This window comes from Cannabis sativa, chromosome 7 (genome assembly GCF_029168945.1).
Source record: "Cannabis sativa cultivar Pink pepper isolate KNU-18-1 chromosome 7, ASM2916894v1, whole genome shotgun sequence".
NCBI lineage: Eukaryota > Viridiplantae > Streptophyta > Magnoliopsida > Rosales > Cannabaceae > Cannabis > Cannabis sativa.
Window position 1 is genome coordinate 38726378 of NC_083607.1, and position 23288 is coordinate 38749665.

The window sequence follows — 23288 nt, forward strand, 5'->3', positions numbered from 1 at the left end:
AATCTTGGCTTTCAGATAGTAACCAAACTTAATAAATAATATATAATTTTTTGAAAATGTAATAAATAATGATTAAAACACTAATTTAAGCTTCTCCTTCACATCACATTCTTAGTAACATAAATATGAATAACTAACAAATAACCATTTAAAGAGTTTTAGTACAAGGTGCCCATAATTAAAAAGGATGGTTGCAAATTTTCTTAACATAAAACAAGAAGGTGATGCCTAAAATAGAAAAGAGCATAGAAAGGAAAGATGGGTTAAGGAATCTATCACTGCAAAACTACTTAACAAATGAAAGTTTCTTATTTTCTAAGATTTAAACAAAGGCAAGGAAACCTTAGAAGAAGAAACAAAGGCTCCCCACTTGCAAAGTAAAAGCAAAATAAGGCTGCAAAATAGGAGAAGAAAAAAACCAGAAAAAACATCACTCAATTACAAAAACCCAGCAAGCAATCAATTACACTTTTTTCTTCTTCATGAGAGAGAGAGAGAGAAAGAGCAGAGCTTTTAGAATTAGAAGACCGAAAAATGAAATTTGGTCGAGGAGGGAGGTAAAGGACTGGGGTATGCCACGTGGCGAGGTATGAGTGGAAGGGTGCCTTTGGGTTCAACAACAACGACATCACCAACAATACCAACAGCACAACCACTCTCTCTCTCTCCCTCCTTCTCTCTCTTTCTCTCTCTGCCATGTCAGATTGGAACCCCGTCCTATGACCCCGGCGAATCCGTATCTCTCTCTCTACAAGACTCTCTAACTTATAATTATAATTATTTTTTTTTTAAAAAAAACAATAAAAAGGAGAGAAAGAAAAAACTATCTCTTTCTCTCTCTTTATATTTGTTTCTTTCTCTCTCTTGTTGTCTCTGTCCCTTTCTTTCTCGTACTCTTTCTCATATGTCTCCTCTTTCTCCTCTTCCTCGAGCTTCCATGCCCTAATCCCCTCTTTCAAAATCTCTCTCGCTACATCTGTGTATCTCTCCCTATTAATCAATTGTTCAGTTGCCCAAGTTGCTTTTCTTGTTGGGTTATTGATCCATTATAAAGAACTAAGATTGGCAAGCTTCTGAATTCATCTGGGTAACTTTTATTTCCTTAGTTCTTGCTCATTTTTGGGTTAAAATGTTTGTGGGTATCTGAATTTGTGTAATTCCCACCTGACTCATTTGTGTTTTCCTGCTCATTTTTTTTGATATGGATGATGACTTTGTGTGCTTGAGAAAGTTTATCCTTTTTCGTTTGTTTGTTTTGTTTCTCATTGGCGCTTTCAATAGTATGTTATCGATTGAGGGCTTGTTATGTGTGGTTTGAAGTAGTTTGGCTGATAAACGGATAGTAAAATGTTGGTTTTGAGTTTGCATGAGTTAAATGTGTTTTGCATGCTTCTCTTCTTGGGGATTGATTATTCAAAATTCATTAATTTTATTTTTGTTCGACTGCATTTGACATTGATGACCTAGAGGTTGCTAAATTTGGCTCATTAGATGCATTTTTTTTTTTCTGTTGTTATATTCTCAATAGCTTTCTTGTCTTGTTCGGGGACTTTGGATATTGCATAGGAGTGTTTTCACGCGATTTTAAATTGGGTATTCGGAAATGTCCCATCTTACTATTACTATCGTGGTATATATCTAATGAATTGCATATCCATTTGAAGAATTCATCATCAATTCCCTATGCTCCCATCTGGGATCTTGTCCTTAGCATTAGAGTTTGTTGCTTACATGCGTAGAATGTCGGTTGGATTAATTTTCTGCTTTTACTTGTGGTGTCATGGTGATGGATTCGCTGAAGCTGGCTTATACGCAACTTAAAGGTGTAGTTTTCTCTCGTCTTTGGGGTTAATATGTATTTGCTAATCATTGGGTATGCTACCATGTCCAGTTGAAGAAGAAGATTTCGTTTTCTTAGGCAGTTGTAGCCAAATTTTATGAATTCACATTGTGAAACTGTTCATATTTCATACTCCGATGTCTCTCTAGCTTGGAAGATGTTTTTGCAATTACAGATTTGTAGAGGCTACTTTGTGTGATAATTTGTTTAGAGTTAATATCATTGAGCCTGTGGCCTTGTACTTTGGTACTTATTGATCTTTGTTTTTCTTTATTGCAAGGAGATTAGTACTAGTAGTTGAGTCAAAATGGATAGTATGAACTCTAAAGTTATTGACAATTTTTTAATTCTTTCAAAAAAGGTTTATTTTCCATTCAGCATAGAGCAATAGCTGTTCTACTTGCAATGCCATTATCTGATAGTATCAACTATATATTTATTGACTGTATGGTAATTTCGCTTCTCCATATTCAATGAAGCAGCAAGACACTCTTAAATATTTGGAGATCAATAAAAGCTTGAAATGCTAATTATGTTATGATCATCCTCTTATCATAGTACTTGTTATCACAGAGAACCCAAATAGAGGTTTAGTGTTTTCCTTTTCTTATCTAGTAGTTTCTTCTTGATTGGGCATTGCATTTTCTTAGATTTGATAGGTGTTGTAGGTTTAGTTGCAGCCTTTTGAATTGGAAGCAATTACCCAAACATGATTTTCATGCAAGGCAAGAACGTCAGTGAATAATCTGATTATTTTTACTTTAGCTGTTCAGGAAAAATGTAAATTAAATATAAAGGTTATCACACTGTCTTCTTCACGGTTCCATGGTAGCAGTTGAATAAATGTTCACTTTTGACAGTCTTCAGTTATTAACATATTATTTGAATTGAACGTTTGTGGAGTCATTACCTTCTGGCTAATCTTCCACATTCCTATTTCTTCTTAATGATTGAAATCTATCAAAATTATTTAAGTCAACTAACTAGCTATTGTTGACTGTATATCTCTGTGTTAGCACCATTATAATTTTTCTTGAAATTTTTATTAATCATTATTATTTGTGTATATATGGTGCATTCACAAACAATTGCAAACATACACGTTTATATTTTATGGGGGTTGTTATCTTATTCTAGTGTTTGATTTTAATACTTGTGAACATTAAAGTGCAGGAATGAATTGGTTAGCCATTTCAATACACAAAACTGCTGGGAAGATTCTCAGATTTTTTGACTTCTCAACGATTAAGGAGTCATAATTAGTTAGTTGTCATTGTAGATGATACATATAAGAAGTAGTACTGAGAGATGAAAGAAAATAGTTCATCTAATAGTAAAATGATCAATAGAAATTGGGTGTTGAAGCGCAAACGCAGAAAGCTTCCTTATGGACCTGATCTAGCTAATGGAAAAGAAGACGGTTCAGTTGCATCAGGATCTTCAAGAAATATCTCAACTAAACGCAAATTGAAGACTGAAATACTTAACGAGCGATATACATCGAAGAAGAAGGGAAATGATGGGGTGAGTTTACTCCTTTATTTATTTTTATTTTCTTAGGGAAATCATCTGCATTACAAACCTTTATTGAGTGTCTTATTATTGAAAATTTTCATTTCCTATAATTTATTTGTTTTCCATGACTCATTGAAAATTTAATCTATTTGCTAGCTCAAAATTTTCGAATTGAATTGATTAGAATAGAACATACAACTTTTTTCCTCTCCCTATGATTTTTCTTTTTCCACCTACTAAGCTTTTCTAGCATTTTAGTTTTAGTCTTCAATTTGGTACTTTTATTGTGACTAACATGGTTTTGCCAGCTGGTTTATACGTTGTCAGGATCAAATGGTTTAGACAGCTAAGCTGTTTGAGGCTATCTAGAGTGTAATGTAGATGGTTTCCCCATCTTCTTTTTCTCTTATCCAAAAAAGGAAAAAAAAAAAACACATGGTTCTGCCAGCTAAGCTGTTTTGATTATTCTTTTCGGTACATAACTGATGATACTAGGAATTAATGTGGGCTTGATATTCTCTTTGTAAATTGACAAATTAAAATTATGTTTGAGCTAGATTTCAACATAAACTAAATAAGTAAATACTTTTTTATTTTTATTTTTCTGAACATGAAAATTTTGTTTGGGAAGTTAGGCATATTTTTAAGGAAATGTGTTTGGCACCTTCATATGCATTAACAGTTATTGCTTTTATATATGGTGTCGCCATTTCTAATTTTCATTATGTAGTTGTCAATTCTTTTCTTCCAATGATATTTAAGAAGTCCTGCTAAAAGCCTTACTCTAGCGATCAATATATGCATTCAACGTCAATATGAAAAGCGTTTTTGGGTGTGTGCAAGCAAACACTATGGAATTTTTTTTTGTGTGCCACATGCCTGTGATTTTGGTTTATGTGGAACTTTCAGAAGTTTGAAAAGTCTAAGTTTAGTGTAAGTAATCAACTCAGTGTTCCTTCATTTTGGGATTGTGAATACGTCATCAAAATTCTTGCAACTTTTTGAAATGAATTAGTTGTAGTTTATTGGATTTAGAGTGGTGCTAAAATTGTGATTACTTTAATTATTGACTGACCTCGTGATTTTTTTTTTTTGGTTTATCCAATGTTCTCTGATGCAGTATTTCTTCGAGTGTGTGGTCTGTGACCTTGGTGGTAATTTGTTATGCTGTGATAGTTGTCCTCGTACCTATCATCTCCAGTGTCTTAATCCACCACTTAAGGTACGTTCTATTTTTCTATTGATTTGTTTATAATATATTTTTATTGTTCAATTTTCTAATTGGGATCACTATACTTTGTTCATCATTTGAAGCGTATTCCAATGGGAAAGTGGCAATGTCCAAGCTGTCAGAATGGTGATCTGTTAGAGCCTGGTAGTTTAGATAAAATTTCTAAACGAGCAAGGACAAAGATTGTTAATTCAAAATCAGCTTCTGTAATCAAGTCATCTGAAAGAGAAAAAATATCCCAGATATTTGGAAGTTCAATTATTGCAAAGAAAAGGTCTTCAAAGAAAGGAAAATCTGTTTCAACTCAAGGAGTTAAATTCTTTGAAAGTAAACCAGCATCCTCTCAAATAGATATGTCTGGCAGTGCCAAGCCAGACCATTTACTGGAGGATGCTTCTTTGGATGGTACTTTGCCATCTGTAAATGTTGAGGTTGAAAAAGAATGTGAGGAGTCTCCTATGGATTCCTGCACAGATAAGAAGTCTCCAATGGATTCTTTCACAGATAAGAAGTCAGGATCTCCTGCTAAAGAAACTTCTTCTGATTCTAAAGTTGCAATATCAGAAGCAAAGGATGAAGCCTTTCCTGATGTTAAACCCAGCTTATTATGTAACAATGAGCCTCAAGGAAACACTGTTGTCCTTGCAATTAGTGCTACAACTGAGGCTAGAAAAAGGAAACATAAAGCTAAGAATGATACTACTCGAAAGAAATGCAAGTCTGACAAGGGAAAAAGTGTTGCTAGTATTTCTAAACAGCGTGGGTCGAAAGAAAATACAGCCAGTTCTGGAAATAATAAGTTTCGGAGAAAGAAGAAATCGGTTAACCGTGGGGTTTCTGTATCTTTGTCTAAGGAACACGTTCAAAACAATAATACGAATGTTCCCTGTGAAGATGAGGTATCTATCAGCTCACATCTAGTTATCTTATTATATTCCTAAACCAACTTTGGAGTAAAGCTGATTCCCATAGAATTCTAATTGAGATTGAAATAAGTATTTCACATCTAATGTCACATTCACTACAAAAATTTCTTGTGTCATGTTCTTTCAGCTGTTTCTGATATTGTGTGCATGTGATTTGGAGGAAATATTTTTGTCTATAGAACAATAACATGAGTAAGGTTTGGGATAGGCCTAGGCTATGGTGTCAATATAAATTGAAAAATGTATAGCCAATTATGGTGTGCCAATATGTGCGTATATGTGCAGGAAAATAATAAGCAAATCTTGTAAAAGGTGTATATCAATTGAAATGCTGTCTTAAGTTACTCTTTATCTCATGATGGCTCAATTCTGATTCTAGTAGCCTTGAATAGTTTAATTACCTTTTGATTTTGTTGTTCATGGTAAAGGAAAAATATATTAAAATTGCATCTCGCATTACAGCCTCTAAATTTGTTTCTTGCTGGGTGCTTTCAATTTGCTTTCCTAATTTGAGTGTAGGATCTCTTTTCGTTGTGATTATTCCTTTAATACAACCGTGTCATTGTTTTGTTACTCAAATTTTTTTTTGCTATAATATCAGTATCACTTTTATCTTTATACTTTCTGTAAATATTGCTAAACATTAATTATTCTGTAGCAGAAACTTCTTGAGGATGCTAAAAACCCATCTTCTGTTAAGGATAAAGCAGGGAATCGTGTAGCTGACTCTCTTACATCTGAACATAAGGCTATATCTGAATCTCTGCCGGTGAGGAGTAATACGAACTCATTGCATTTAGTTTTTGAACAGGCTAGATATGGGCTCGAATAGCATAAGTAATTTTGGTTTTGACAAGCCTTTTATTTTTATCTTACCTAAATTACAGGTAGATCGCATTCTAGGATGTCGAGTTCTAGGCAATAACAGCGACTCTTTGCGGCATTTATCACTGACAGATGCTGATGATTTATTACTTTCAGAATCCCAAAATAGATTATCTCGAGGGAATTCTGCTTATGATCATGAATTAGATGTCGAGGCTGTTGATTTTGTTATCGAGGATAATGGAAATGATATGAAGATTGTTGATGAGGAAGAGTGCATGAAAAACGACATTAGAGTTGATGAAATGAATGTATATAAGGGATCTGTGAGCAGAGAAGGTGAAAAAGGGAAAGAGGTGGATTTAGTGAAGAATTCAAAGAATACGGAATCTACCACCATGACTGCTAAAGGGCAGAATGAATCTGCTGTGGCTACTGATGGGACAGGGAAAACAAATGAAAATTTGATGACAGAGGAAAATACAAATACTGATATGGAAAATGTTGATACTGAAGAAGTTCCACAAGCCTCTGAAACATATCTCTCTTGCAAGGAGAAAAATGTAGTGGAAATAGAATCAGGAAGTAGTGATGTTGCTGAGCACAAAATTCAGGAAACCATTGTGCTTGAATCTGCATATGCTAATGGAGGGACTGTTCTGTATGAGTTCTTTGTTAAGTGGGTAGGAAAATCCCATATTCACAATGTTTGGGTCCCTGAGTCTCAGCTGAAAGTCATGGCTAAAAGGAAACTTGAAAATTATAAGGCAAAGTATGGAACTTCGGTTATAAATATCTGTGAGGAACAATGGAAGCAACCACAGAGGATAATAGCTCTTCGATCATCTAATGATATTTGTGAAGCTTTTGTAAAATGGACTGGTCTGCCGTATGATGAATGCACTTGGGAAAGTTTGGAGGAGCCTGTTCTTAAGAAATATCCTCATTTGATAGAATTATATCATCAGTTTCAGTGCCAAACATTAGAAAAAGATGTTTCTATGGTGCCAAGGGAGATGATTGATCAGCAAACTGATGTACCTACTCTCACAGAGCAGCCTAAGGAGCTGAAAGGAGGTTTATTGTTTCCCCACCAGCTTGAAGCACTAAATTGGTTGCGTAAATGCTGGCATAAGTCTAAAAATGTGATTCTAGCTGACGAGATGGGTCTGGGGAAGACAGTTTCTGCTTGTGCTTTCATTTCGTCTTTGTACATTGAGTTTAAAGCTATTCTACCTTGTTTGGTCTTGGTTCCACTATCAACAATGCCTAATTGGCTGGCTGAGTTTCAATTATGGGCTCCTTACTTAAATGTCGTGGAATATCATGGCTGTGCTAAAGCCAGAGCCATGATTCGGCAGTATGAATGGCATGCTAGTGATGTGAAGGACTCAAATAATAAAATGGCTGCTTATAAATTTAATGTTCTTTTGACTACATATGAAATGGTCCTTGCTGATTCTTCACATTTGCGTGGAGTTCCTTGGGAAGTTCTCATAGTTGATGAGGGACATCGCTTAAAAAATTCTGGAAGTAAGCTTTTCAGCTTGCTAAATTCATTCTCTTTCCAACACCGCATCCTTTTGACTGGTACTCCTCTTCAGAACAATATTGGTGAGATGTATAATTTGCTTAATTTCTTGCAGCCAGCATCGTTCCCTTCTCTAACCTCATTTGAAGAGAAGTTTAATGATCTCACAACTGCCGAAAAAGTTGATGAACTAAAAAAACTCGTTTCTCCACACATGCTTCGTAGGCTTAAAAAAGATGCGATGCAAAATATACCCCCAAAGACTGAAAGAATGGTTCCTGTTGAGCTCTCATCCATCCAAGCTGAATATTATCGTGCAATGCTCACCAAGAATTATCAGATATTGCGAAATATTGGGAAAGGAGTTCCACAACAATCAATGCTAAATATTGTGATGCAATTAAGAAAGGTCTGCAATCATCCATATCTTATACCAGGAACAGAACCTGATTCTGGATCAGCTGAATTCCTTCATGAGATGAGGATAAAAGCTTCAGCCAAGTTGACTTTGCTGCATTCGATGCTTAGGATTTTACACAAGGAAGGGCACAGAGTCCTAATCTTTTCCCAGATGACAAAATTACTTGATATTCTTGAAGATTATTTGACTATAGAATTTGGACAGAAAACATTTGAAAGAGTGGATGGCTCTGTTTCTGTGGCTGATCGTCAAACAGCTATTGCACGGTTCAACCAAGATAAAAGTCGGTTCGTTTTTCTGTTATCAACTCGCTCATGTGGACTTGGGATCAATTTGGCAAGTGCCGACACAGTAATTATCTATGATTCTGATTTCAATCCACACGCTGATATCCAAGCCATGAATCGTGCACATCGGATCGGACAATCAAAGAGACTCTTGGTATATCGACTTGTAGTTCGTGCCAGTGTTGAAGAGCGTATCTTGCAGCTTGCAAAGAGGAAACTTATGCTTGATCAACTGTTTGTTAATAAGTCTGGATCTCAAAAAGAAGTGGAGGACATTTTAAAATGGGGGACGGAAGAACTTTTTAACAATTCAATTGGCACAGACGCAAAAGATACAAAAGATGCAGGTGAAAGTAATGTTAACAAAGATGAAGCATCTGTAGATATTGAACATAAGCATAGAAAGAGAACTGGTGGTTTGGGAGATGTGTACCAGGATAAATGTACCGATAACAGTAACAAGATCGTGTGGGATGAAAATGCAATTTTGAAGCTACTTGATCGGTCAAATCTACAGTCTGGATCAATTGATGTTGCAGAGGGAGATTTGGAGAACGACATGCTTGGCTCAGTAAAGGTAAGCTATTAAAATCTGTAGGAGATATCTGTTTCCAAGCACTGAAGTGTTGCATGTCTGATCTTATGTCCTGATGCATATATTTATTCTGAGTCTTTTTCTAAAAGATGCTGTGTTCTATTTAATCTAATGAATGGCTGTCTATTACATACTTCACCTATTTTGTTTTGAAAAAGAGAGAGGTTACTTGTTTTGGAATGGCCTCCTCCCTAACTTTGTTCAGGAGCCTCGCTTATGGCAGAGGAACACTGTGGTTACAAGCTAAATTGGAGCTTCCCAAAGATAAAAACCATAAACATATAAAACACACACAAATATAGTTGCAGACATGTATTGAAATTACAGCTAGCTATGATCACTTAGTGTAAGACAAGACTCCGTTATGTAGTCAGATCTTGAAAATTCACCCATTTAGTAGAACCATCCTATTGTACCAGTAGTTTTCAAATCACCTAAGTTAATTGTAGTTGGAATTATGCTTTCTTTCTTCAGATTTATGAATTGAACTGGTATGTTAATTTTTGTGAATTTGATTTTTGGCTACGCTATTATCTAATTTTATGTTGACTTAGTGAATGCAAGTGGTAGACCTCAGGTAGGGATCCTTAACTCAATAGCAAAGTGAATAGGCAAAAACAGACATATGGGAGATAGAAGAGGTTGGAAAATAGCCAATAGAAAACTGGATATTTAATTGAACAAATTGATAAGAAAATGCTAGAACCATAGAACCATGAGGTATTTATTTAGAGAAAAGCTCATACAAAATCACAATCAACATGCCTCGGAATCCTTTCTTCTCCTATATGTATATACTACTTTACTCCTCCACTACCCATCACTACAGTTACCCATGTACCCCCTCTACTGCCTGCCCACTTTACACCCTTTATAGGAGTCTATCAAAAAGTGAATATCAACATTTGAGGGACACTTATAATAAGTATGATAGAAGGTGACAAGAAGCAGTCAAAGATTTACTATGATTGTACACCGGATTATATTTACTTCTTTGAACTTCTTGTTTTTTTGTTCATTTTCTTTTTGGTTAACTTGCTACTAATGAGACACCAATTCTTTGGCAGATGTTTTCCAACTTAGTCATATATAACCTTTATAATGAAACTTGTGCATAATTCTTATTTATTAGAAATTAGAAACTAGAGATACTTTTGATCCTTACTTCCTTACTTGTGCTTTATGTCTTTTCCAAATTATATTTTGACCAGTCCCTTGAGTGGAATGATGAACCAACCGAAGAACAAGTAGGAACTGAATCTCCCCCTGGTACGCTTGATGATATCTCAGCACAAAGCTCTGAGAGAAAGGAGGAGAATGTAGCTATTGTCACTGAAGAAAACGAGTGGGACAAACTATTGCGTGTCAGGTAGCAAGCTTCTTCTTGGATTCTCTATTTATATGTGATGTATTATGTGGTCTGCTAACATTTTTTCTTTCTTTCTTTCTTGAGAAGAAATTGTACAAGTGTACTTTATCACTTTCTTCTCTGTCCTTTAAGGATTATGGTTTTATTGTAATTGAGTAGGTTTTGGAAAAAGGTTGATTTATGTTTTATTTTGCTATTGATATCTTGAAGTAGCTTGATTTTCATCCCTTCACAGACTTTATTTCCCTTCAATAAATTTTTCCATTTCCCTTTCCTTAATTTTCTTCTTTCTGTACATATAAATGAATGAGATTCTGCTCACTTTCATTTGCATATTTATTGAACTTTTAGATGGGAAAAATATCAAAGTGAGGAGGAAGCAGCTCTTGGTCGTGGGAAGCGGCAACGGAAAGCTGTTTCATATAGAGAAGCATATGCTCCACACCCCAGTGAAACATTGAGTGAGGTAAAAATTTTATTTGATGTTTTGCTGGAAAGTTGACAAGTCTTTATAGCTTATTTTCTTGCATATTTTTCTTGTTAGCTGTTAACCCAATGTGCTTATTATTCTGTATAAATAACAAGGTTATTAATGAGTTAGCTTGTTACTTGGTGTCCTTTTCCAGTGTTTCTTTTTCTTTGTTATTGGTTATGCATGTGAGTATTACAGAATATCACAAATGCGTACTAGTAAAAATTTGGAATTAATGATCTTAATAGAATAATAAAGACATGTTTATAGATAGGCCCATCGTTGCAATATTATTGTTTCCTCTTCTTTTAAGAGTAATACTCCACTGATTTTGTATACACTTATTAAAAAATGTGCCCCTTCTCTCTTGAATTATCTCTAAATATGTACCCTCTTTCCTCTTAATTTTAATTCATAGTTGCTGCTTCAAATTTAGTTTCTTCCTGCATCAGTGTTGGCTTTAATTGCTTTCTTTTACAGCAGAGTGGTGGTGACGAGCGTGAGCCTGAGCCAGAGCCTGAACGAGAATACACACCTGCTGGACGAGCACTGAAAACAAAATAGTAAGTACAGATTCTTTCAGTAATCAAAATAAAAAAGTACAGATTCATTCAATTTAATTATTACCATGAGTCCATTGATAAGAGAAAAAAGGGTCATGCATGTAACGTTCAATTGAGTATAATATGAGATAACATCATCAGGCCCTTATAATTACCGTCTTCTTTTCATTGAGCAGTGCCAAGCTCCGTGCTAGACAAAAAGAACGTCTTGCTAAGAGGAATGCAGTTGAAGAATCTAATCCTATTGACAGATCACCCCATGAACCAGCCCCTCAATTTCCTTCAATCAATGCTTTTGATGGTGAACAAGCTTCTGGATTAGTTCAATCTTCTGTGGAGAAACCACTGATAATTGATTTGGAGGATAAGAAATTTGATGCTCCTATGAGCAAGTCGGGATCACCTTTAAGACTTGGAAGGTTATCAAAGAGTAAAATTAGTGGTCATGCTGATCGTTGTATTAATCTTCTTGATCATCCTTCTCCAGACATATTCCTTCCAAGCCACCAACTCCCGGCAACAAATTACACTAACTCAACATTCAACAGTAATTTATTGCCAGTTCTTGGGCTCTGTGCTCCCAATGCTAATCAAATGGAATCATCACATAAGAACTTCTCAAGATCAAATGGCAAACAAAACCGATCAGGAATTAGACCAGAGTTTCCATTTAGTCTACCTCCACACTCTGGCACTTTGACTGAGACAGAAGTTAATGCTTCACAAGATGTTTCACAACAGCATCTTAAGAGTGGCATTCCTGATGGCCGATTTCCACTTAGTCTGGTACACTCTTTGCTCTGATTGGATTTTCTTTATTTAAGTGAGCATTACTTATATAGGCATGATTGAGAGACTTGATTTATTTGCTTTATATTTCAACTGCCCTAGGTTGGGTTTCTGGTCTTTTATAATTCTCTTCATACTACTTTCTCTGATTTTCAGGGTAGAATGCCACTGCCTAACCTACCATTTGATGAGAAATTGTTCCCACGATTCCCATTTCCATCTAAGAGCATGCTGAGCTCACATCTCGACTTCTTACCTAGCTTGTCTTTGGGTGGGCGAGAAGAATCAACGAGTGGCTCTTTGCAAGAACTTCCAACTATGCCATTGTTGCCAAATTTAAAATTTTCCTCACAAGATGCCGTGAGATATAATCAACCAGAAAGAGAGATGCCCCCATCCCTGGGTTTGGGACATATGCCTAGCATGTTTTCATCATTTCCTGAAAATCATAGGAAGGTACTTGAAAACATAATGATGAGAACTGGTTCAGGATCAAGCAGCCCACTTAAGAAAAAATCAAAAGCCGATAGCTGGTCAGAAGATGAACTAGATTTCTTGTGGATTGGTGTTCGTAGGCATGGAAGGGGCAATTGGGATTCAATGCTCAGAGACCCCAGGTTAAAGTTTTCGAAGTATCGAAGTTCTGAAGATTTATCAGCCAGGTGGGAGGAGGAACAACTGAAGATCTTAGATGGATCAGCTTTTCCTGTATCAAAACCAACTAAGTCAACAAAGTCTAACAAATCTTCCTTATTTCCTGGTATTTCTGATGGAATGATGGCGAGGGCACTACATGGGAGTAGATTTGTTACTCCACCAAAATTCCAACCTCACATGACAGACATGAAATTGGGGTTTGGAGATCTAGGGCCTACCTTGCCAAATTTTGATTCATCAGATAGAAGTGGTTTACAACAGGAGCAATTCCCCCCTGTTCCAACATGGATGCATGATAAATATCGGGCAAATATGTCTGGAGATTGTGTTGCTGGGCCTTCTGACAGACCAGGCACATCTTCAAATGCACCAGTTGAGAAGCCATTTCTCCTTAATTCTTATGGCGCTAATTGTTTAGATTCAATTGGTGTGAATCACTCATCCAGCTATGATGCAAAGCGAAAGGAAGACGAACAGGTTGGGAGTAAGTATGGCAAGCTACCTAGTCTTCTTGATAAATCACTGAAACTTTTGCGTGATTCCACCAATAATTTGGGAACTGGTGAATCCAATAGTTTAGGCTTGATGTCTGACCCTAGGAGAGGGCTCTTGCACTCGAAGGAGGAAGATGTAGCTGGAAGTAGCTCTTCAAGGGACAAGCTACCTCATTGGCTACGAGAAGCTGTAAGTGCTCCAGCAAAGCCCCCAGATCCTGAGCTACCTCCTACTGTCTCGGCAGTTGCACAGTCAGTTCGGTTACTGTATGGGGAAGATAAAACAAGTATACCACCATTTGTGATTCCTGGCCCTCCTCCTCCTTTCCCAAAGGATCCAAGGCGTATGTTAAAGAAGAAAAAGAAACGAAAGTCACAGCTGTTGAGGCAGGTTACATCAGATATTGTCGGAACTAGCCAGGACTTCCAAAGCACTGTGCCTGGGGACAATGCTCCAAGCACTCCATTGGCCCCACCACTTTCGTTGCTTCCACAAGCAATATCAAGGATTGAGTCTGACCTCAACTTTCCTCCACTCCATTTAAAAATGATGATTCCATCATCCTCACCAGGGCACGTAAACCAGCAGAAGAAAACAAGCATGGGATTGACCCCTTCCCCTGAAGTGCTTCAGTTAGTGGCATCTTGTGTTGATCCAGGCCCGCATCATTCTTCAGCCTCTGGCAGGACTAACTCAAGCTTCGCTAACACCAATCTAACATTACCGAACCATATTGACCAAGTGGGGATTTCAGACTCGCAAGGTGTAATTGAAGAAAATGATGATAAGCAGGATGCACCCGTTATGGTATTGAGTTCACCTCCAGAAGATAAAGAAGATCCTGGAAGTGGGGATTCAAGCAAAACTCATTCAGATCCTTCTAGAAGTGAACGGTCGGTTGTGCCTGATGTGGAAGAAATATCTTCTGAGGGCACTGTCTCAGATCATCGTTTGAGTGATCAGGAATCATAGCTGTAATTTAAGACTGAAAATTAAAAAAAAAAAAAGATATTCTTTTGTACTGCTGTAAACTGTCAACCAATGTGCTGGAATTTTTGTAGGTGTTGTCAAGTGAGTGATGGATTAGCCAAAGTATAGGATTGTTTAAAACATCTTAGTGTAAAGTTTCTCTTAGAGAAAGAAAATATAGTGTTGTCTTCTTTGTTGCATCTCCTGTCTTATTTTTCTCCATCCATGTTTGACCAGTAAGCAGTTGAGGTAGTTTTTAGCTTACCTCCTCATCCTTTCTTGATTTGGCTGTGTAAAGGATATCTGAAAGGGTGACTGTTGTTATAGTAAGAAAGCTAGGCTCTAACTTGCTTTTCCACTTAGTTTGGTTTTTGTAGAAGCATTTCGTACCAACAAAAGTTTGATGAATGGATTTTAAGCATGATCAGAGAAGTTTCTCCAATCAACAATTTTGTAGTGTCAATGGATGCAGGGATGTTGGTATTCTCACTGATATTTCTAGTCTTTGTATTAAGTTTGACAGAGTGAATTTATGTTTTGAGCGTAGAGATGCTAACCTTCTTGCTTATTAGCTAAAATATCTTCAATCTGTTGGTTGGAATGAGTTGAAGCCATATGTTGCTTGTCCATTTTTTTTATTGGACTTGCCTTTCCTTAAAAAAAATAAAATAAAACAAATTTATAGCTGCCTAATGACATGTGCACTTAATAAAACACACTAAAAAAATTACCATATTTATCTAAATTGAAATTTAATGTTTTAAAATGTAGAGCTAGATGTGAAATATTTCTGTGCATATATCATTAGCATGAGTTTCAAACTAAATAACGATACTCTTTTTACATGATATTAAAAATATATTTACTTTTGACATAACACCCAAAATACTTTTTCCATAATTTTCCTTCAAGCTCTTGCTAAATCAAATTCTATCTTCGTCTATCTTGCACTAGCCATAGAAATGTGGATCACACTACCCCTGATCCTAGCTTCGAGGTCCACCAGTTGAGAATCCATCCCTATTGCAGCGACAATATTACAACAAGCCCCATTCCTTGCGGCAACAATATTCCACCTTGATGAGTTCGCGTGAACCCAACTTGTTGCTTTGCAGTCGTATCACACTAGATTCCACCCCTCGCAGCGCCAAGATCACACCCTGATGAGACCCTGTGAATCCATCCCCTCTTTGTCAACCCAACCCAACAACCCTCTCTCTAAACTCCTCCAAACGAGTTTTTGGCCACTATTAGAGATGGCAAAGATTTAAAGCATTATGTAACATTTTTGAATATTTTAGGATGGTACTCTTAGTCGAATGTAAATTAGCAAAAAAATCAATGAAACAATTAATTTTATCAAATGAATATAAATGTCACTGGTGCCTTTAGCAAAGTGTGGTGGTAGACTTGTATATCATTTTGGGTTTTTCCATTTCACATATTCACATTGTTCTTGTATTATAATTATCGTATTTACCAATGTTTATTCAGAAACTAGTCTTGATGACGTAGACATCAATATTTAACATGTAGCAAGAAGGAAAATATTCATGGAGTTAAGTATCTGTGTCATAATAGTCAATCCTGGGAAGGGTCCCTAGCCCCTCACCTGGGTTGTCTCTGGGAGCTCCAGAATAGGTATTTGGATCCTGCCAAATTATTTACAAATCACAACCCTTTAGTATTCTAAACCAACAAGTCAAGAATACTCCAACTCCGAAGCTTGGGAACTAAAAAATGTCAAATTGGCATCTCGGAAGCCAACCCGAGTGCCTAGGGTTTAACCCAACGCCCAAGTTGACATCTCGAGCTAGGGTTTCAATTTTCAGGTCCATCTTAGTGCAGATTTCTCAAACCCTACACTTAGACATGAATAAGACCTGTCACAAGCATGCTAGAAGCACCAAAATTAGAATCGAAACACTTTCCATTTGAGGCGCCTAGGCACCGGTGCCCAAGTTGACCTAGTGGTGCACCTAGCGCCTTGGTTGACATGTTGTCAAGCTGGGGCGCTTCCAACCACTTTTCTGAAGATGTTTCATGGAAATTTTCTTCTTCATCATTTAAAATGAGGAAACAAGTGCTTTCGGGAAAGAAACATATCAATTTGGAGGCCAAACAGGTGACCCAGCAACCAGGTTGACATTGGGCATGGTCACTAGCGCGCAGGTTGAAATATTATCAACCTGGACCATTTTCGATGATAATTTTGACACAGTCTTCCAGTCATATTCTCCGTTTTCATAAAAAAAATAAGATACAAGTACTTTTGGAAAACAAACAGAGCCATCTGGTAGCCAGAACAAGGAGACAGTGCCCAGGTTGACTTGATGCTAGGTCTTAGCGCCCAAGTTGACATTTTGTCAACCTGGGCCAGTTCCAAGCATTTTTTCTCAAGAAGTCTCTTGGAATTTTATCCATTTTCATCTATTACGAAGATACAAGTGCTCTCGGGAAGAAAACGAGACCATTTGAGGGCCCAAATAGGGACTCGATGCCTAGGTTGACAGTGTTGCTGGGCCCTGCGCTTAGGTTGACATTCAACCTAGTTCGCGTGTTTTCGTTGCTCAAACACAAATTCTACTATGAGCATTCTTCATATATTGGTCCAAAATGAAGTAGGAGACCTCGTTTGCAATCTCGAATGCTATAGAAGTATCAAAACGAGTCTCGGGAAGCTCACCAAGGAGCACCCAGCACCCAAGTTGACATGTGACCTAGTGTGCTGGGTTCTTCTTATCAGATTCCAGTTCTTTCTTGAGCATCAGACAATTTTTTTTTTATAGTAAATGAGAGTTATGACTTGTGACAAGTTAAATTCGTACTTCAATAATTCACCTTTTTGGTAAAGTGGAATATCGGCAAAATAGTCGCAAATCAGGAAGTTTCAAGTCTACATGATTTCACAAAAAAGTGACATATCTGAGAACTAGTGCAAAACTTCACTATAACTAAGAAATTGATTAAATGATGTTAGAATATTACTTAGGCATAAAAATACAAGTCCGATACTTTTTCCCACTCATACAATGTTCAGGTTGACGTCAGAATGTCAACTTGGGCCCTGGATTTCATCCTGGGCACTAGATGTCAACCTTGGCACCGGTTGCTGAACATCCTTCAATAAAACGACCATAACTCACTCAATATTGATCTGATTGACACAATTCCAGTTGTATTTGAAAGATCTTTTCAAGCTATTTTTAGACAAAAATTCATCCCCAAGTCAAGTATGATTTTTCTCTTTGAAAAGCCTGAAAACGATCCAACAGACACGATTCGAGCTTCAAATTTTTTTGATTATGATTTACAGTCATTTTAGCCATTAGATCATCATCAATGGTCAAGATCAGCGAGAAATATTTTTCCATATTTTTTATATTATTTTACTAATTTGTTAATGGACATCGTTGCTTATAAAAAGAAGAGCTCCACAAGCTCATTTTTCATATTTAGAAAAGTTCACATAAGGTCAGAGCATCTCTCTCTAAAAATTTGATCTCTTACCTTAGTCAATTTTCTTATAATTCTTATGAGAAATAAAAAAATCGAAGTAGACGGAGCCCCATTATCATCATGACACAAGGAGTGAACTACTATAAATTTGGTGTGTTTCTCTTTTAATATTTACTTAAATCATTGCGCATCTCGCTAATCTATCGAGCTAGTGTTGGCCAAACTTTGTAATTACTTGAAAAATGATTCAACTTTATTAATAATCAAAGTTCAAAATTTTACATTAGGAATGGAGATTACAGCATCAGATTACTGGTAGTAGGATCGCAAATGCTCCACATTCCAGTGGTTTTTTTTATTAGCGAGCCGTTAAGCTAAGCTAATTTATAAACCACATTTCCTATTATTGCCTCGATCACATAAGGACCCACCCAGTTGGGTTAAATACTCCTACATATGCATCTCTCGTATTTCCAAATACTCACCTTAGCACTAAGTCACCAACGTTGAAGAGCCTCTTCTTCACTTTCTTGTTGAAGTATCTTGTTACTCGGTGTTGGTATGCTGCATTAGTGATTTGTGACTCAGTACATTTTTCTTCAAGTAGATCCAAGGACAATTTCAATAGTTCTTGGTTTTCTTCTTCATCATAGAAATCTCTCCTGAGTCGCAATATTGACTTCTACAGGCAGCATTGTCTCTGAGCCAAATGCTAGCAAGAATGGAGTATGCCATGTTGCTGTCTTCTCAGTTATTCTATGAGCCCAAAGTACTTGAGGTAGTTCATCAACCCATCTACCTTTGGCAGTGTCCAACTTCTTATAGATAGTATCCTTCAAGGTTTTATTAGCAACTTCTACTTGCCCATTTGCCTGAGGCCTTGACACTGACGAGAAGCTCTTAATAATCTTGTTCCCCTCGCAGAACTCAGTGAATAATTCACCATCAAACTGAGTTCCATTATCAGATACTATCTAAATGGGTATTCCAAACCTACAAATTATGTTCTTGACGACAAAGTTGAGAACTCTCTTGCAGGTTATGGAAACGAGAGGTTCAGCCTCTGTCCACTTTGTAAAGAAGTCGATAGCCACCACTGCGTACTTTGCTCCTCCTCACCCTATGGGGAGTGCCCCAATTAAATCAATCCCCCATATTGCAAATGGGTAAGGCGAGGTCATCATTCTCAATTCCGTTGGTGGTACGTGAGGTACATGTGAGAATCTTTGACATTTATCACATTTCTTGACAAATTTGTGAGTGTCCTTATTTATTGTTGGCTAGTAATATCTTTGTCAAATAATCTTCTTTGACAAGCTTTGCCAACCCGCATGATCTCCACAAAAGCCCTCGTGGATTTCATTGATGATCTCGTTTGCTTCTACTAGAAGAATACACCGTAGGAGAGGCATTCAATAGCCCCTCCTATACAATTTTCCTTCTACTATGGTACAACAAGGCACTAGATACAAAAGTTTTCATGCCTCGTTTTTGTCAGTTGGAAGTTGCCTGTTGAGAAGATAGTTGACTATGGGTGTCATCCAGGTAGGCGAGCTATCTATCATCTCAACTTCTTCTTTCTCACATATACTTGGCTCGTTTAACACCTCGACCAGTACCAAGTTCAATTCATCCAGTTTATTTTGCGAGGCCAATTTTGCTAAGACATCGGCATTAGAGTTTTGTTCTCTTAGTATTTTCTCGATTTTGAAATAATCAAACTTTTCCAAGTTCTTTCGAACCTTCTCTTGGCATTCTCTTAGGACTCGATTTACAATTAATTGCGAATCACTATGGCATATAATATTTTTGACCTTCAACACTTCAGCTATCTTCAAACCAGTAATCAAGGCTTCATACTCAGCCTTATTATTTGAAGTTTCAAATTAAAATCTTGTCACTTTTAAAGGTTGAACCTTTGCATGACACGTGTCCGAGTGGTACAAAATGGTCCCCATTATCCAGCTGCAACACACACGGGTGTAATGTTACCCACAGGACCAATCAGTCAGCTCTGCATTGTATATAATTTACCCCAATAGTGGGATTTAAGCAGAGATCCTAGGTGGGTCATCGGGTGACCATCACACATCACTTAGCCTATAAATACTGCTTTATTTTCCTGCAAAGGAGTCAAGCTAAAAAAACACATAGCAAAAACTCTGCTAAAATCATCATTGATCTTCTTCATCCATTTAGAAAAGAAATTCAGGAAAAAGAGTTAGGGTTTCTGTTGGAAATATTTTACCAGGATCTAGATTTACTACCATGTATGTTTTATTAACATCCTAATATGAATTCTAAAACAATGAAATAAACACATATAAAGTTTAAAAAACCTTACATTGGGTGCAGCGGAATATAATGACTCCTTCCGTTCAGATCTCTAGCCCTTGATTCCTTTATGTAGCAGAGCATCACCAAGATCTGAACCTGGATCTCTTTCTCTCCTTCCTTTGATGCTGATTCTTCTTCTGGTTGATTGGATTCTACACAATCTTCCACACTAGATACCACTTGATGTGTGTGGGCACTCACTCATTCACTCAAGGTTCGAAATTGAAGAGGAAAAGAGAAGGGTAGTGGCGGCTATAGAGAAAGAATAGGAGGCTCAATTTTGATCTCACAAAGTTAAGTGTGAATGAGAGCCATCACTATCTATTTATAGGTAACCACTGATTACGCCCAAACTTGTCTTCACAAAGCGGTTGTTGTAGTGTAGCATGGGCGGTCATGTCCACAGAGAGATATCTTATCAAAAAGTGATTAGTAGAACTTTAAGCGCAAAAAGTAAATAAATCGTTGGTGGTTTTTGAGAAAATTTTGAAAATAAATTTAAAGCAAATAAAATTGGTAGAAAATTATAATAACAAAAATGATAAGGTTTCAAGAATCACCTATATGTTTGGCTCATTTATTTGGGTTTTGATTCACACATATAACACAATTAAATTATTCACTTCCCAATAATTTAATCGGAAGATAAAACTTGAAGAACATATAATAAAAAAAATGTATTTGAGTAATATAAAATTCTCACATTAAGATTGTAGAAAAAAATCTTATGAAAAATCTAAGAATGACAATATACCTTTTGTTTGGTAATAATGCAATAAGAGATTAATCATAAAATTATAATATTAATATATATTTATCCTAATGATATTCACATAGAAAAAGCATGACTATTTCTATATAATACTAAATAGATAAATATATTAATATAGAGATAAAACATAGAAGAAAAATATACTACTCAAATGTATAAACTTTAAGCACTTGGTGAATCAAAAAACAAGTAAATATTACCTCACATATAAGATCATCCTTTACCTTATCTAGGAAACTAGCCAAAAATGCTAATCATTCTCACAATAATCTAAAAAGAAAATATGAGAAGAGATAGATAAAATAAAACTAAAATTTACTATAGTTTTTGCCAATGAAAAAATTACACACCAAATGTGTACAAGAGGTCTCCTTTATATAGTGTTTTTGGAGACACAAATGTGAAATAAAATCCATGAATAGAATTAAAAAGGAAAGCTAAATAAATTTAAATTGAAAATAGCTTAATTTTTGGGATTAGAAATTTAAAGTGCACAATTGAAGCATGCTTGAGACGTTCCTTGTCAGCAACAACTAATCAAATTGAAAATATACAATTTGATTAAGCCAAATCAGAAAGAAGATTAATCTTGAACGTGGCCATTAAATTACAATCCCCAACTTCCTTGCCACATGTCGTACTCATAGAGAAAGGGAACAAATCAAAATTGTTAATCCTCTTTGAATGTGATCCAATTTTACAACTGCTATTGAGTTGTACAAACTAGAGAGAATAAAACCAATCTTAGATTTTCTCATGGGTTTATGCTATTGGGCTTCTCCTTTTGTCAACTTTACCAAAAATCATTTTCTTTCCTGCAAAATGAACATAAACTAAATTTAAAATAATATTTTCAATTATATAATATATCATATTAATTTCATGAAAATATTAATCAAAACTTAATTTAATTTAAACTTTAACATCAATAAAATGATATTTTTGACCACTAATCACAACCCCCAACTAGCTTATTGCTAGTCTCTAGCAATTCAAGCGGAGAAGAAAATTATCAAGCTGAATAATTAAGTCACACCAATCAAAACCAGCCATGCATTTTAAAATATCATCAAGAAATCAGAAATTGCTATGCAAACTACTTAGTTGTAACCCCAGAGTTGTGGGTGTGTGCACCAAACCATATCCATTTCTTACCACAAGCCATAACACAAATAGCATCGAAAAATCTCAAAAGCGTAAAGGTCTCAACTCCAATTTCCTCACAGGCATTGAAAGTATTTTTTTTTTTTTTATGGGAGAGATGACACTCTTGGAGTTGGAATTGTAACAATTAACGCTCAAATGAGAGAAGACAAACTTTTTAGGACAAATAATTTGAATAAATATTGATCATAAGATAGGAAAATCAAATAATTAGAATTTAAATGACAAACAACCTTTGGGATTTACAAGAGACTTGAAGAATAAAGAGCCAACTAAAAGAAAATTGTAAATATTAGCAAAGAACACTTTTTTTTTTTTAAGAAACACATGAAGTGATGTTTCTTTCATTCAATTTTTTATATGGAACAATTTTTTTTTTTTTTTTTTTTTTTTTTTTTTTTTTGTAAAAAGAAAATACAATAACGAAATGTTGCTCTTGTTCTATTTTTTTTTTTAATTTTTTTTTGAATTTTTTTTATTTTGAATTTTTTTTACAAGAGGCAACATAAAAATACATGAATAAAAAGAAAGGAAAATTGTAATAAATGACCTTAAATCTCACACTAATGAAGGTTAATATCCATTTTTTTAAAAAAATGAAGTAAATGACCTTTTATAAATGTTAGTACCTAAAATGTCCTTGGTTATATAGATGAAGCTCAACTCCATTTTTTTTATTTGTTCTACTATTTGCGCGGTGAAAAAACAATATACCTCCAATGAACATAAAATCAATATACATCATACTTAAACTTATATTCATGTTTTTTCCCTCTTTCGTTCATTATATACCATAACACACTAAAACAATGTACCACAATATTAAACTAATATATTTTCTTTCAACTTTTTTTTCTTAGTATATTATTACACATAAAAATAATATATCATAGTGCAAAATAACTATGCCGAACACTAAACTATTATTCAATTCTTTTAATTTTATTTTTATTTCTTTCTTTTATGATATATAATATAACATACAAATGCTATACCTTAGAGTAATATGAATATACCACAACAATTCTATAGTCAAATAAATATATAAAAAAAACTTAAATAAACTTCCAC

General features: G+C 35.6%; 1 protein-coding gene across 8 annotated transcripts; it reads left to right on the forward strand.

Moving 5' to 3' along the window:
• The first annotated feature begins 371 nt into the window (after positions 1-371).
• On the forward strand, positions 372-14685 carry LOC115697355 (protein CHROMATIN REMODELING 4). 8 transcript variants are annotated; one of them, XM_061118841.1, is made up of 12 exons: positions 373-1087; positions 1665-1823; positions 3014-3364; positions 4476-4577; positions 4670-5485; positions 6171-6281; positions 6400-9153; positions 10383-10540; positions 10892-11006; positions 11493-11575; positions 11752-12361; positions 12521-14685. In XM_061118841.1, the coding sequence occupies exons 3-12, from the start codon at positions 3149-3151 to the stop codon at positions 14486-14488; spliced, it is 6933 nt and encodes a 2310-aa protein (XP_060974824.1). In that variant the 5' UTR covers positions 373-1087; positions 1665-1823; positions 3014-3148; the 3' UTR covers positions 14489-14685. The 8 variants fall into 8 exon arrangements, with proteins under 8 accessions (XP_030480187.1, XP_060974824.1, XP_030480185.1 ...); XM_030624325.2 differs by having other exon boundaries at positions 1802-1823; XM_030624327.2 differs by lacking the exon at positions 1665-1823 and having other exon boundaries at positions 372-1087; positions 11496-11575.
• The last annotated feature ends 8603 nt before the right edge of the window (positions 14686-23288 follow it).

What these genes read in the sequence shown, in the direction of transcription:
- LOC115697355 (XM_061118841.1), top strand. Translation starts at nt 3,149, where the DNA reads ATGAAAGAAAATAGTTCATCTAATAGTAAAATGATCAATAGAAATTGG. An exon ending in GACAAACTATTGCGTGTCAG is followed by an intron (nt 10,541 to 10,891) that starts GTAGCAAGCTTC and finishes TTGAACTTTTAG; the next exon opens with ATGGGAAAAATATCAAAGTG. An exon ending in GCCGATTTCCACTTAGTCTG is followed by an intron (nt 12,362 to 12,520) that starts GTACACTCTTTG and finishes TCTGATTTTCAG; the next exon opens with GGTAGAATGCCACTGCCTAA.